The 16463-nt window shown below is 32.8% G+C and overlaps 1 protein-coding gene across 1 annotated transcript in view; it reads left to right on the top strand.

Annotated features, from left to right (window-relative positions):
* The window catches only part of MRPL13 (mitochondrial ribosomal protein L13), a 49868-nt gene that overhangs the window by 23795 nt on the left and 9610 nt on the right, over nucleotides 1–16463 (top strand). Inside the window, exons 5-6 of the mRNA XM_031013747.3 lie at nucleotides 1980–2066; nucleotides 7829–7950. Of these exons, the coding sequence (XP_030869607.1) occupies nucleotides 1980–2066; nucleotides 7829–7950 (209 nt within the window). The remainder of the gene's footprint in view (nucleotides 1–1979; nucleotides 2067–7828; nucleotides 7951–16463) is intronic.

Genomic DNA, 16463 nt, shown 5'->3' with positions numbered 1-16463 from the left:
ATACTTCATAAATATTTTAAATGTTAAAATGAAAGTTTCTATTTTATGTTAACTGTACACTAGGAGGCAGTATAGTATAACTTTTTCATGTTAAAAATTTGGTCTTAGGTAACATTTGTAGAAATTGTTTCAAATTATTGTTTATGAGCAATAATTGAAATGGATTGTAAAATGTTTGAGGAAGGCTTAGGAAATATTTCAGAGTTAAATCCGTTTGGTTTATTACCTCATTAAAGGATTTTAATTTTTTAAGTCTTAATTTTTACTATGTTTTGAAAAAGAATGGCTCGTCAAGGAAGAGATTTATTATTTACTTTTAATTCAAATCGTAAGTGTTTGTCTGGAATAGTAGGCCTCTGCCAGTAGACATAATTTGCTTATCAGTTCTTACTGTGTGTGGCCTATCAGAGAATTTGTTTCACAATGCAGCTTTCTGATTATGAGTACAGTATTGGAATACTATTTGTGAAATATGTTAATTAATATTTAATAGTTAAATAGGTAATAGTTTGTTAAATATTTAAAATTTTTCATAATGATGTAGATTATTCTAATTTCAAGTAAATATATCGATTTAGCCCTTTCCTTATGTTCTTTTTCTCTCTGTCGTATGTTTTAGCTTCTTTAAGAGGTTCTATGTCCTTATATTTTCTTCTAACATGGTTCCTCTATTTGATTTTTCCCCTTCCTATAAATAATAAGTTACTTCTTTGGCACAAATGGCACGTGCCCTGGGATATAGATTATATGAGGAAGGTCTTTGATAGTTACTAACTTTATCTTATTCTATTTTTTTTACTTTCTGAATTTCTTAACTTCTATAACTAACTTTATCTTATTCTATTTTTTTTACTTTCTGAATTTCTTAAAACTTATACTTAATATCTGTACAGCTAGAATTACTTTTTTGCATGTACATGTTGTTTCACCTTTGTTTACGTACATTTGTATGTCTGTCTTTTTTCTTCCCGGTTAGCTTATAATGTTTTCACATTTTCTAGCCTTTTTAAATTTGAGTGTGGAGTTTGCATTTTCTAATAGGGCAGATTTTTAAAATACCAACTTAGTAATTCAAATAAATACAACTAAATTTTTTAGAAACATGAAAATCAAATGCCATGTAACACTATTAATACAATAAAATGCCTTTATGATGATATTCAGAGGATATAATTACTTGCTTATCCAGAAAAGATAGTCTTAACATTGTCAGTTTCAATTTACAACTTTTAACACATTGAAAAATTTCAATGCTAATAACTAAATCAGTGCTGTCTAGTAGAAATTTTTGCCGTGATGGAAATGTTCTGTGTCTGCACCGTCAAACATGGTAGCCACTAGCTACATGTCAACCGACCACTTGAAATGTGGCTTTCATGACTAAGGAACTAAATTTTTAATTGCTTTTAATTTTAACAACATAAATATATATATGTTTATATATATTTATATATGTTTATATATATATTTACATATATTAAATGACCTCAAAAACATAAAGTCTTAACACTAATAGAAAATAGATGGAAAATGTATATGGTATCCCATTAGCTTTTGCATGTAATGAGGCTTTGTGGTCTGATTTGATGAGAGAATAAAAGAGGAAGGCCTCTTAACAAAGTAACCCTATTCTAACATGTATTGTTTTAGTGGGTTTAGCTTTAACACACATCAAATTATATTGAAATATGAGTGCATATGATAATCAATTATTCTATCTAAAATTGGCACATATACGGGTTACTTTTAATCTTTTTTCGTTTTCTAAATAAACAATAAATGGAGCCAAAAGAAAATAGTAATGTACAAAGTAATAAAAGTTTCTTTTCTGTTGCTTCCACATATCCACTTAGGTCTATTTCCTATATTCGTGTTGAATCTAAACCCCTCATTTTCATCATCATCTCTAATTATGTTTGCTTTCTTACTGTCGCAAGTCACAATTTTCTTATTGTGTCCTATGTATATCTGTTTTTCAGATTGTAAAACTAGCTATTTATGGCATGCTGCCAAAAAACCTTCACAGAAGAACAATGATGAAAAGGTTGCATCTTTTTCCAGATGAGGTAAGTCAGTGGTCATTGGTAACAATGCTTTTCCAAAATTTTCAATTAAATGTTTCATTTTCTTTTTAAATAAATGCCACAGACTTATTTTCAAAAATTTTATGTCAACTTCTGAAATATTTTTGTATTTTTAAATGAATATGTATAAAAATGATAATTACTTCTATTAATATTTTAAAATGTAAAATGAACCATCATTGGACTAAAAATTAAAAGTATCTAAATTTTTTTAAAAAATTTTAATCACTGCTTGCTTTTGAACAAGGAGCTATGATCAGAAACCCTGTTAAATTGAGGTACTTGTTGATAATTTCATTCACTATGAAAAAGTGTCAATTTAGTTCACTTTTTATGTGACCTGTAGCAAAACTTCTGTGAATCATGGATAAATAGCTTAACTTTGGTTGCTATTGTTTCCCATGATTTAACTTTAGAATACTTGTTCATACTCGTAGTTGATTCAGCTAAAAATTACTTGGAAAAGAGTGTAAACATTTTTATTTATTAGTATTATATTGTTTTAAGTACTTAACTTTTCTCCTTAATATGATGTAATGAAATATTAAAGCTTCTATAATAAAATAATTTTTTATCAAGTCAGACTGCCTGGCTTTGAATCTGTGCCCCATTATTTACTGACTGCATGGACATGGGCTCATTACTTATCTCTGTTTTCTAATCTGTGAAGTTGACATAATAATAGTATCTATTTTACAAGATTGTTGTAAGGATTAAATAAAATACACTTGTAGATTGCTTAGAACAGAAACTGGCACAATAAGTGCTAGATGCTATCATTACCATGGTTGTAATTGTCCTTCTTGTTCCTTCTGAAGGAATAATGTAGAAATTTATTCCAAAATATCAAGTTATAACGATTTTTCAAGCTACTCATGTGCTCTTACTGTTTAAGCTTTAAACAATACATGAATAGTTATTAATAATGAGTAAATTATTCATGCTTTATCAAAATGATTGATTTATTGTCTTCACTATAAATGAATAAGTAGAATAATTTCCCACTATTCACTTTACCTCTAAGGTAGCATGTATGGGAGCAGTATCATCATCCAAGGATCACTTCATGATGAAATTGCAAGAATTTAAGAACTCCTATTTCTGATTGTATTGTCACTTTCTTTAGAAACCATAATTTCTAAAAGACACAAAAATAATATTTATTTCATTTACAAGATACGTTTGAGTGTAGATATATTAAGTATTCACGGTAGTTCAGTTAAATAGGAAATTATTTCATTTCAGACTATAAAATAAATGAGCCTAGTTCCCAAAAATGAATTGGTAAGTATTCAGAAGCTTGACAGTACATTTTATCAAGCCGATGGGGGAAACAGGTACACTCATACATTGTTGGTGGTAGCACAATGTGGTGCATCTCATCTGGAATCCTGGGAATTAATTAGGTAACATTTAACGAAAATACATACATCAGGAGATTGATCCTTGATCCAGCAATCTCATTTATAAAAATACATCTTCAAGATACACATGCACATGATTATTTTCACTGTATTCAATAATGGTACAATAAGAAAAATAAATAATGCTTATTCATAGGAAATAAATTATCAAGTATTGTGCAATTTTTTTAAAAAAGAATGACAGATATTTTTGTGACTTGGTAAGTTGTACTTTCCAGGATATATTGTTAAGTGAAAACAAACAAGGTAAAAAAGAATGTAGATGGCATACTACATTTGTATGCATATATATCTATGTATGTTTACATACACACAAGCATATATTTATGTGTGCTACTTTTTGCATAAAGCACGGGAAGAGAAAGTTGGCAACTACTAGACTATGGGTACAAAGGAATAGGGAAAGAATGAGATTTTTTTCAGAGACTATCTTTAAATGTATTTTTTATGTTAATCATGTTAAAATTTTATATATTAGAAAAATAAAATGACAGCAACAGTAGAAGTGAGCACAACTAGTTCCCAAATCTTATTTTCCATGTGCTATTCCCTACCAAAAGGAACTTGGTTCTTGGAGAACTGATTGATTCACGATCTGGAGCAGAGAGAGAACTAAATTATTATAGGGTATACACATGCAAAAGACTATTATTTCTGCATGATTTATAATAGTGAAATAATAGAAAGTAACAGAAAATAAGGCAATACTCAAAAACTAATGGAGCAATATCAAGAGAACATGGAGCCAGCTTTAGGTCAGTAGGCACTGACCAAGTACAGGACTGTGTGAGCCTCAAAACACATGGTAATAATAAGGGATTACATTGAATAAGAAAACAAAAATCTATACGGCTACAGTGATCATCCAAAAATTATTTTTAATTTATTATGATGTCCCTTCTTTCTAAGGATAGAAAAGCCCTCTATAGAAGAATATCATATAAAAAATATGGAAGGAATACTGAACTAGAAAAGCCATCATTACCAGCATATTCTGTGGCCACTGGGTAAAAGGTTATTGTGGAGCAGGATATTTATAGTTTCCAAATACCACAATACAGAGTATTTATTATTTGTAAAGGGAATCTTTTCAATTATTTGTGATGGGAATCTTCCCATTGCTTTTACATTAATAAAATCTGGTGGACACCACCATAACCATGAGATCAAATCTTTGGTCACTGTGGGAGAAACTGACATCAGGTGCCTCCTGCTATGAAGCACTGAACACTCAACATAAACTATATGGCCTCTTGTCAGTAATGCTTAACCTGAATGTAATCATGGAAGAACAATAGTATAAATCCAAATAAAAGGAAATTCTGCAACATAACTGGCCTGGACTCTTGAAAATATTAAAGAAAAGGCAAGGAAACTTACGATAAAAGGAGACTAGACTACAGAGTAAACAACATAATATAGTAACTAAATGCATGTGATTCTTGACCTGATCCTGAATTAGGAAAAGTTACATATGACAATATTAGACCTATTTGGGAAATTTGAATATGTACTATATATTAGATAAAAAGTATTTCATCAATGTTAATTTTCCTGAACATAAAATTTAATGTTCTATAGGGAGATGAGGAGATACATGCTGAAATATTTAGTTTGAAGTTTTTGCAAATTACTCTAAAATGGTTCATCCAAAAAGTGTTTGTATATAGACAGACCAAAAGAGAAAGCAAACATGTCATGCTAACAGTTGGGGAACTTAGGTAAAGATTAGATTAATGTTCATTATATTGTCACAACTTTTCTGTAAATTTAAATTTTTCTAAAGTAAAAAGTTGCAAAAAAAGGTGATCACTTGACCCCTGTTTCTGTTTGTTGCTCTGGTTCTTTCCCTCATTTCCCCTTAGGTTAACCACCTCTCTGTGAAGGGAACTCTTTATTTTTATTTATTTATTTATTTATTTATTTATTTATTTATTTTGAGATGGAGTCTCGCTCTGTTGCCCAGGCTGGAGTGCAGTGGCACAATCTGGGCTCACTGCAAGCTCCACCTCCTGGGTTCACGCCATTCTCCTGCCTCAGCCTCCCAAGTAGCTGGGACTACAGGCACCCGCCACAACGCCTGGCTAATTTTTTGTATTTTTAGTAGAGACAGGGTTTCACCGTGTTAGCCAGGATGGTCTCGATCTCCTGACCTCGTGATCCGCCTGCCTCTGCCTCCCAAAGTGCTGGGATTACAGATGTGAGCCACCACGCCCGGCCAAAGAGAACTCTTAAATCTCCATAAACACATTTAGTTAGCATTCATGGGTTACCTTCTCTGTATGCACATTAAAGGAGGTACTTCTCCCTCTTCCTGGTTTCATGTGTAATGCCTAATCAAAAACTTTGATTCCTCATTTTGCACTGATTTTAACCATTCAGCAAAATCCTCTAATAGTAAAGAAATTTGGCTCATTCTATTCAAAATTCTATTCCATTCAGCAAACATTTGCTAGGAAGCCACTGTGTTCCACATGCTCTATGCTGAATGAGCACTTAGCAGCTTTTTGAAATTGTCTTTACAACTGATCTAGGGAATTTTATACTGGCTTTCCAAAGAAGGATGAAATATTTATACATCTTTGGAAATATCTGACAGGTAGGCACCTTCAATAAGTAAAAAATAAGTATCACCAACAATCTTTTATATGTCCAGGCATCCTCTGCTTGCCCTGACTCTGTAATTATTGTGCAGATTTGAATATACTGAGAAAGTGATAACAATAGGAGAAAGGATGTTAAATATTGTTAAATGCTTTTCAGTGAAGAAGCACATTATCAATAGTATCTATTGTGTTTTCTGTATGTTGACAGTGACCCAGCCTATCCAAACCACAATTTTTAAAATTCATTTAAATTGCTTAAAATATTATAAATATTTTGCTATATTGGGTTTTAGAACAAGCTTACAGGACAGTAGAGCTCTGTGATCCTAAAGTTATAAAATTTTATCCTGATTCTTAAGACAATATGTCTTAAGACAACATATCTTAAGAATTGGTCAAAGTGATGCCTTATTTGATGCCATGTCCTTGGCCAGATATTGGATTCCCACTTGTAATAGTGCGCTCTGCAGAGAGCTGTAATTTACTGTGTGATAATCCTTTTATCGAAAATTCCTGTACACATACTATAATGAGAAGAGGGAATTATATCTACTCTCCTTATAAGAATGCCTATAAGACACTTCCATACTGATATCTTACCATTATTTAAATAGAGTTCCCAAAATTAATTTATCATCCAGTCTCAATACAGTTCATTCTCCCAGCTGCCTTATTTCTGCATCATGAGTACAATATAAATGTTCATTCTTTTGGTTACCCACACTCTTCGTTTTATCATTCCTCCTTAGTCTGTCTAATTCCAATGCTTTCTTCTTTTAAAATGTCTTAGATACGTGCTTTACTCTTTAGTGTGCCTTTCAGTATCTAAACTCAAACTTTAAAAAATCTTACCTTGATTACTGAAACAGCCACTTAACTCTTCTTATCTCCAGCTTTTCTCCACTGCAGTTCGTTCTGTCTACTGTTGGCAGGTCAATCTTCCAACTCTTCATTTTTCTGAATATTGGATACATAATAGGGGGAAAGTGGTCCTGGTCAGGGGAATACAATTAATAAAGATATCATGATTTGAGTCTAGAGCAACACATGAAAGGTTGAGGAGGTTGATTAGTCAGAAACCGTGGTTGTGTCTGTGGAGAGTGACATTGGAGAGGTGGACTAGTGGTAATGACACTGTCTAGCTAAGCAAATTTAGCAAAGGAGTTAGAGCTTTATCCTGAAAAATTTTAAGCTGAGAGGTGACTTTTTAAAAATTATAAGCCTTTAGAAGGCTTGATCTTTTTATTTTCCTTTATATGGCCAGCACCTGGCACAATTTTTGGTTCTTGGAAGTTCAATAAATGTTTCTTAGATAAATAAATGACTTAAAGATTTTCATTTTCAAATTTTTTTCTGGCCACAGTTGGAGCACTGATTGAAAGGTAGTGGCACTAAACCCGGTAGACCCAGTACATATACTCGTCAGATGAGAAAGCATGAGAATGAGCCATAGCAGTGTCTTTTTGCAATTGAAAAGAGGGAAATAAACAGCACATTTTAAAAAATAGGTATCTTATTATAATGGGATTACTTGTATTATTAACCTAATGTACTTTTGGGGAATTTTTATAAGGTTTTTATTTTAAAGATTTTATGTTTTCCTTATTCTACGAACATTCTTTTGCTTATTTTTTTAACACTTATGAAGTATTAGTAATTTATTGCTAAGAAAGATATTTTAAGAAAATTAAGTCTAAATTTTTTTTTAATGTAGGATATTCCAGAAGATATTCTTAAGAATTTAGTAGAGGAGCTTCCTCAACCACGAAAAATACCTAAACGTCTAGATGAGTACACACAAGAAGAAATAGACGCCTTCCCAAGATTGTGGACTCCGTAAGTGTTTCCCTTCTTCTTGTTTTTTTTTTTTTCTTTTGATATCCTCTGTTTCCTCAACCATATGATTAAATAAGATCCTTGAGGGCGGGAAGAGTGAACTCATTTTTTTGCTCCCCTGGGAACTCAGCAGCTACTACCTACAAATAAACTCTAGATGTAGGTATTAGAACCAAAAATTTTTAAGCGTTAAGACCTTGCTAGATAAGTGCGAGGATGTTCATAGGTTCCTATAATTATCAAGTATTTTGTTTGGGTTGACCTTCCTTGGACTGATGGTAGTCTTTAGGAATGATATATGAATTGTTATTAATCTAAAACGTAATGATTCTCAGTTTTCCACATTGTTTCATAAGTTAAAAATATTATCTAATGAAAAGTCATTAATTTTGGATACTTGTTGTCTTGGTCCAAAAAGAAAAACAAAATAGAAAAATACTTTTTGCTCTCCTCTCTACAGTTTCCTCTACCTAAGGCCGTAAAGCTGCTAAGATGTAACATTCTTTCTCCCATCTAGTTGTTTCTAGGCTTTTTTGCCAGGGCTATCCAGATGATGAAGCATTTAAGTGTAACTTCCTCAGGCAGTCCTTCCTGTAATCTTTGAACCGGGTTAGGCTCTCATTATGGGTTCTCATAGTACACTTCCATTTACTGATTTACTCTAATTATATATTTGTGCGATTATCTGTTTACTATCTGTCTTTCTTGCTAGACTTCATGAGGGAGCTACATGTTTGTCTTATTTAGCACTGAGCATGGTGCTGGACAAATTAAATAGACACTCAGCCAGTATTTATTGAATAAATTAATTAAGACTTATCAGCTTTTATAAGTGACTTTAGGAAAGAATCTCTAGAAAATATGAAGCAAAGACCACTTTTCATTTTTTTCACAGCATTTATCACTGTCTACTGTATTCTCATTTATATGCGTGTCTGTTATTTGTCTCTCTACACTCATGGCAATAATAAAAATAGCAAGCACTAATAAAGCATTTATTGTGTGCTTTACATGTATTAATCTACTAATCCTCAGAGCAATCTAGTGAGTCAGTACAATTTTTATTTTTATTTTTATTTTTTAAATGAGAAAATATGGGCACAGAGAGATAAAGCAACTTGACTAATATCACATAGTTATAAATGGTATATTAGGGATTCAAGCCTGAGTGACTAGCTGCTGGGTCATGCTCCTAACTCTGTTGGAATGCCCCTTCTTGCATTGGCATGTCAGCTTCAAGGGGGCAGGGACATTGTCTGGTTCAACATTTACATCTTAGAAATACTTAGAAACACTTAGAAATAGTACTTGGTGCATAATGGGCACTCAGTAAGTGTTTTGGAAAGAATGAAGACATGAGCTCTTTCCCTAAAAATTAATTGTGAAATTTTCATGAATAGCTTAATTAAGTTTTAGAAAAATCCAAACCAAGGTTCAAATCTTGCCTCTATAGTAGCTGACTCTATAACCTCAAGTAAGTCATCTGTCATTTTGAGCCTTAGTTTCTTCATCTCAACTCAGTTTCTTCAGTTGTAAATTAGAGCCACTCCATACTTCTGAGAATTGCTGGAAGGAGTAAGTGAGCAACTTAGCACACTTGAAGTGTTGACTAAGTTTTTAATAGGAGAATTTTTTTGCTATTGCAAATTCTATACCATTTTAACATGCTTGCTAGTGTAGAGTTTTATTGTAAATGTACTTAAGTTGATGTAGTTTGAAAATATTCAGCTTTGATAAGTTATATACTAAAAACATTTTAAGTTGTCCTTGAAGTTTTGACAGGTTACCTTCCTATAACAGTTCTGTAAATATGTATCTGATTTTCTTACAGAAACACCATCATAAATGAATTTATATTCCTGACCAAGAGGGGTGTGGTACTCTTTTTTTAAAATTAGAAATAATAAAGTTGCTGTTAAATCATGTATGTGCAAATACATATTATACACTTGAAGTCATATTTCATGAATATTCTAAAGTGTATTCTAAATCAGTTAAACTGGCACCACACTAATATAATAATTCACAAATTATATTTAGTGTTATTATAGTCAGTACTGACCAAAATTCTCATTCTGCTGAATGATTTCTGCTTTCTTTTGAAACAAATTAGAAAGTGCCTGAGTGCCTTCATTTTATTAATAGAATTAGAAAGGGCTTTTCTATAGCTATTTTTAAGGAGACTTTTATAGAAACTTAGAGCCACTAGATGCAGTTTTTAGTTACTACTCTGGGAATGGATTTTCCTGCCCTCTCTCTTCATTCCAGATTTCCCTGAGGCAGGAATATGCATTAGACACTAGGTTTTCCTTTATGCTTTATTAAGGTTGTGATTTTTTTCCTCATAAATAGTCACACGCATATGTTAACTTGTATTTTCAAAATAGTAAAATAGGTATACGTTTACTGAAACGTACGGATAGTATAGGTGTACTAGTCATTTAACATAAATCATTCTGTATTTCTTTCTCCCTGCACATTTGAGCTGACATCAAGTCTAGTTAGTCTTTATTACGTGAAAAGTGTGTGACCAGGAAAAATATAGTCATTTTTGGATTAACCAAAAGCTTGTCTAAGAAATAGATGATCATTTACTTCAAGGCTCTTGAGTAGAACTTTCTACAATGATGAAAACAACTCTCAGCCAGGCATGGTGGCTCATGCCTATAATCCTAGCACTTTGGGAGGCCAAGGCAGGAGGACCTCTTGAGTTCAGGAGTTCAAGACTGGCCTGGGCAAGATGGCAAGACCCTGTCTCTACAAAAACAAAAAACAAAAAAATTAGCCAGGTGTGTTGGCACACACCTGTAGTCCCAGCTACTTGGGAGTCTGAGGCAGGAGGATCTCTTGAGCCCAGGAGTTTGCAGCTGCAGTGAGCCATGATCATGCCACTGCACTCCAGCCTGAACAACAGAGCAAGACTTGTCGAGAGAGGCGGAGGGAGAGGGAGTGGGAGAGGGAGGAGAGGGAGAGGGAAGCCTGGCGCGGTGGATCACCTAAGGTCGGTAGTTCAAGACCAGCCTGGCCAACATGGTGAAACCCCATCTCTAATAAAAATACAAAAAAAACTAGCCGGATATGGTGGTGGGCACCTGTAATCCCAGCTACTCTGGAGGCTGAGGCAGGAGAATTGCTTGAACCCGGGAGGCGGAGGTTGCCGAGATCACGCCATTGCACTCCAGCCTGCGCAACAAGAGCAAAACTCCATCTCAAAAAAAAAAAAGAGAGAAAGGAAGGAAGGAGGGAGGGATGGAGGGAGGGAGGTAACTCTCTATTCGAGCTTCAAATACATTAGCTACTGTTGACGTGTGGCTCTTGAGCCCTTGCACTGTGGCTAATGTGACTAAGGAACTGAATTTTTTATTTGATGTAATTTTAGTAAATAAAATTACATGTTAGTAAATAAAGTTACGCTACCTTCATATGGCTAGTGTCTACATTATTGGACTATGCTATTTTAGTTATTGGACTATGCCATTTTATAAAGTTCTATTAAATATTATATACTTTAGAATTAGAATTAAAATATTTGATATGCCATGCAGTTCAATTCATGGAACATGAGGTTTTTATTATTAAAGGATTGCCTTTATTAGAAAAAAATTTTTTTCTCTTTTTGGAGGAGGACCTTGCTTAAGATATGCTTTTGTTCTACCCAACATAGCTAAGCCAAGAATATAATCTTCCTTTGGAATGTAGTAACTGGAATTTGTTTAAGATAAATCTGATGGTGAATCTGCAGAGACTTGACTGAAACAAATGTACCTGCATTGCGCCACAAGTATATAGCCACAAAAATAGCTTGCTTTGGTGTTTGCTGCCCTAGTAATAAAACTTAAAATATGTTTATAATATTAGAATGTACATCTTATAATTTGAACTGTTATTAATATTTGGTTAAATATAAGTTTATTAACTTTTCTATTAGAGACTAAAAGCTTCTGAGCAGCAGAAACAATTATCAAAAAGCTTTGAACCCAGTAGATGATTAACAAAATTGCTTTAATCTTACTTAAAAGCTAGCATTGCTGGGATTTTATTTAAATTATTTTAAATCATCTTCAAAGATTATATTCTTTCAGGCCTAGTTTCAGCATACATTAGGTTTTCTTTTGCTAGTTGTTAGTTGTTCAGTCATTAGTTATTGTCATTTTTAAGCTATGGTAGGAGATAAGGAATGAAATTGATATTTATGACAAAAGTATACTTTTTTAAAACTAAAAGCCATTTTATATATACTATGGGTACTATTGCCCATTCATCTCACTTCTTAAGTTAGTGGATATTCTTGGTGTATTAGTATATTTTACATAAATCATGGATACATAAATTTTGTGAAAATATGTTAGGAAGTTTATTTTATATTTCTTGACTGTACAAAGCAGATATGTATTTGCAATGTACAAATGGTGACTGTGGGGTTTATACTTAGATATTTTTTTCTTTTTTCTTTAAAGGAAAAAAATAGCACTATCTTTTCTTCACAATTCTATTGCTTAAGATTGTAGCTTTAAAATGGTCAATTTATTTTAATACTATCAATTGTTACATGATTATTGCAGTTTTGCCAACACATTTCACAACCCCAATAATAATGGAAATTAATCATGCTCATTGTAATGGAAATGTTTCAAAATGTAGTCTACAAATAAAACTTGGATCATTTTAAACTTTATTTTCAAGTTTTACAAAATGATGCAGGAGAGCTTTTCCTAGGGAAAACTAAGTATGTGAAAAAATTCAACTTGAATTGCTTTGCGTTATTTTTCCTTACATGTTAATTCAGTAAGAAATGCTTGTTTTAAGCAAAACTCTCACCCTTGTAGAGAAGCTAACCATGGAAAGCTTCAGCATCAATACATGCTTGAACACAGGTTTTTATAACAGAAACCTGTGTTCCTGGTGTTTTAATACTCTAGAGTGTGCTGTTAGAAATGTGCCTGCAAAGGAGAGATGGATGGTAAGGATGAAGACAAGGAAGTATGAGGACAACCATTACTGATGCAGAACTGTCTCTTCAAAAGTAGGATGAGGATTAGGGAGTTCAATATGTAATCCATTCAGCTCTGTAAAAGAAAAGCTGGATTCCAGATGCTGGGAATATTAGCACTGCATTGGTGAGCATCCTCTTCAGTCTATAGCTCTAGAAGAGAGCACGGATTTAAGCTTAGTGCATATTCTCTGATATGAAAGCTGTTAATCCTAAAAACTACCCATTTTCAGATTTACTTAATACTCAGAAAAAGATTATTTTTACCTATGTCTTTATAAAACATGCTTCAGATCAGAGACTTAAAGACAATGTAGAAGGATTTTTACCTTTTCTAATCCCATAAGTTGCTGGGATCTGGACAGCTTTAAGATTTTCCATAATTTTCTTCTAGTCTAGTCATGTGGCATTTTCTCCACACAATTTAACTTAATTTGCTGCTCTTCACAGTCAGCAGTTACTAGCTGGACTTGTGGACTAAGGTTACTTTCCAACTTTCCTACCTATTTCAACCAGCTCAGCATTGACTTCAGTGATAGACTTCAGTCTTTCCAGTCCTGAGTTTTGCTCAAATTAGGCATTCTAAGCTGTACTGTTCTTTTGGATGTGAATAGAGCAGGACTGGCTAGTAAAATAAAAAAGTAGTCTCTATTTAAACAACAAAAACCAAATCATTTATAAGTCCTAGCTGATACAGATTTTGACTAAAAAAGTGCAGTTGAATGTAATGGCAATTTCTGTTCATTTTAATTGAAAAAATCATTTGGCAAAAATTTTCGACAATCTTACAGGTTTAGTTTATTTAAAAGTATGTTGATCTGTAGGTCTGGATCTGAAAGGGAAGAAACAAAAAAGAATAATCAAGAAAGGATTTAAAAAAACATTTTATTTAAATGTATGTTGAGCTTTTTCGGATCAGGATGGTGCTACAGTGCCTAGGAAAATTAGTATTAAGGCACCATTACTTTACCTCTCAGTATAGCTAGCATCTTTAAAGAATATGTGATGTCACCAGATTTCCTGAAATGGTTTATTCTAAATGATTTCATTCATACAATGGAAGTGACTTAAAACTCAAACTGACCTTTTATCGCTTTTAAGATTAGTTCACCATCCAAATATTTTAGTCTTTTAAATGTTTCATAGAATAAGCATTATACTAAGAAATATTATGTAAGAGTGAAAAGACATAAAACCTAATAAAAAAAAATTTTTGAGATTTATTACACTTAAGCTACACTCAATTTCCTGGACTTACAGCTGAAATAGGGAATTTTTTTACTTGAAAAATAAATTATTCTTAGTAGGACCAATAATGTATTTTTTGTTTTGTTTTGTTTTGTTTTGTTTTATTTGAGACGGAGTTTTGCTCTTTTTGCCCAGGCTGGGGTGGTGAAATGGCGCGATCTCGGCTCACTGCAACCTCTGCCTCCCGGGTTCAAGCAATTCTCCTGCCTCATCCTCCCAAGTAGCTGGGATTACAGGAGCCCGCCACCACGCCCAGCTAATTTTTTGTATTTTTTGTAGAGACTGGGTTTCACCATGTTGGCCAGGATGGTCTCGATCTCTTGACCTCATGATCCGCCCACCTCGGCCTCCCAAAGTGCTGGGAAGTAGGACCAATAATGTTAAGTGTCACTAATCTTACTGTAGCATAAACCATGTGCTTCATAACTTGATGTTTTGTTTCATTCACAACCAAGTAAATTTTTCCTACCATTTTATAATACAAACTAAAATCTCCGAAAAGTTTTTTCCTAATGTTAAGAGGTGAGAAATTACTCCATTTTCAAGATAATGTAAATGTTTTGACTTCTGTCATTTCTGAATTCTGAATTTGAATCTGCTTTTTTGATATGTGCTTATTTCATCCTAATGAGTAGCAGTATTTTGCTTGTTTCATCTAATGAGTAGCAGGCAGTGTTTTGCATAGGGATGCGTATGGTAAAGAATTTGCTGTAGGAAACAGAATGATGTGGCATGTGGTGTGATTTTAACTGTTTTTGAGCAGTCACAAGCACCAGAGAATATTTTCTACAACTCAGATGAGCCTTTTTAAAGTTCTGTTTTCTCACTCAAAATGTAATACTATTTTTGAAAGTTACTTTGTATAAAGGCAGTTTTTGCTAGTGACAAGTATCTGCAAAATAGATAGTTGTTAAAGAACATTTGATAGCTATGGAAAGTTTAGCACAATTTAGAGAATGAATTAAGGAAAGTTTTATGTTAGCTATTTCTTAGATGATTCATTAATCTCCCAAATATATTTTAAGCACATAAATGAAAATTTGAAACTTTCGTCTTTCACTTCAAAGATCAAAGCTTGTGTATGTTTCATATATTTTTATATATAAGTATACTATATATAAATTGTATATAAAATATATATCATAGCTGTATTAGATAACAATTATATCACACACACACACACACACACACACACACACACACACATATGCACACATATATAATCCACTGTTAGAAACTGCTTTATAAAGATGAGGACTTGGTCCTGCTCACTACTTTATTCCCGGCGCCCACAGCAGGACCTGACCAGTCAATTTGTTGAATAAATGAATGCATGAATGGAATCATATCCTCCCTGAAAGGGAAATTGATGTTCAGTTCATGAAATGTGATAAATTCATGTTTTGGATTTTGCTGCTTACTTAAATATTGTTTAACTATAGCTAAAATAGACTTTTTTTTAACAGGCCTTACTTTAATGCAACTCTAATGTATACAATTTTGGATACTTTGTATTACATGTCTAAAGAACAATCATGGTAATTTCATTAAAATACAACCTATATTTCTGTCAAGGAGTAAATTTGTATAATTTATATGAAAAAAATTGACAGGTGTTAGCTTTCATAAATGGCATTTGAAATATCCCTCTAAAGATTTCCTGTGATTATTTTAGAATACTGTTATTATTTACAAATATATTAACCTTATATAACATTAACGCACATTTTAAAACTACATAATTTGTTATTTCCAATGAAACAGTGACAAAGAAGTAGGGCTAATCTACAATATACATTCACCTATCATCCCTCTTTTAAAAGATTAAGCAGTTTCATTTAAGTTTCAAATATTTAAGCATTCATAGTATGAAAAGTAATGTGCTAGATGCCACCCTTCTTGTTTTTAAAAACTATTTAATCTAGTGAAGAGATTAGGTCATCTCAGCACAAAATAGGGTATGTAAGCAACATAATCTGAGAATTCAATTCTAGTTTGCATAATGTTACCATATATGGGTTACCAACTTTTAAAGAACCTAAATACGTTTGCTGAGTACTAAAGCTGCTTGAACTACAATTTGGGAGAAAAGAACCAGGAAAGATATTGTGTATCAAATGGAGTCATCTCTAGTTTAGGAAGAAGTATGTGTGTTACCTTCTGTTAGATAGTATTAGTAATTTCTTACTGAAGGTGCTCCTCTGTCTTATAAATAGCTCTGTCTTTGGTCTAAGGGGAACCCATGCTAATTAGAATGTGGTCCGTAAACCAGCAA

Source organism: Gorilla gorilla, chromosome 7 (genome assembly GCF_029281585.2).
Source record: "Gorilla gorilla gorilla isolate KB3781 chromosome 7, NHGRI_mGorGor1-v2.1_pri, whole genome shotgun sequence".
Lineage (NCBI taxonomy): Eukaryota > Metazoa > Chordata > Mammalia > Primates > Hominidae > Gorilla > Gorilla gorilla.
Note: the sequence above shows the minus strand (reverse complement) of the source record. Positions and strands in the feature narration are given on the sequence as shown.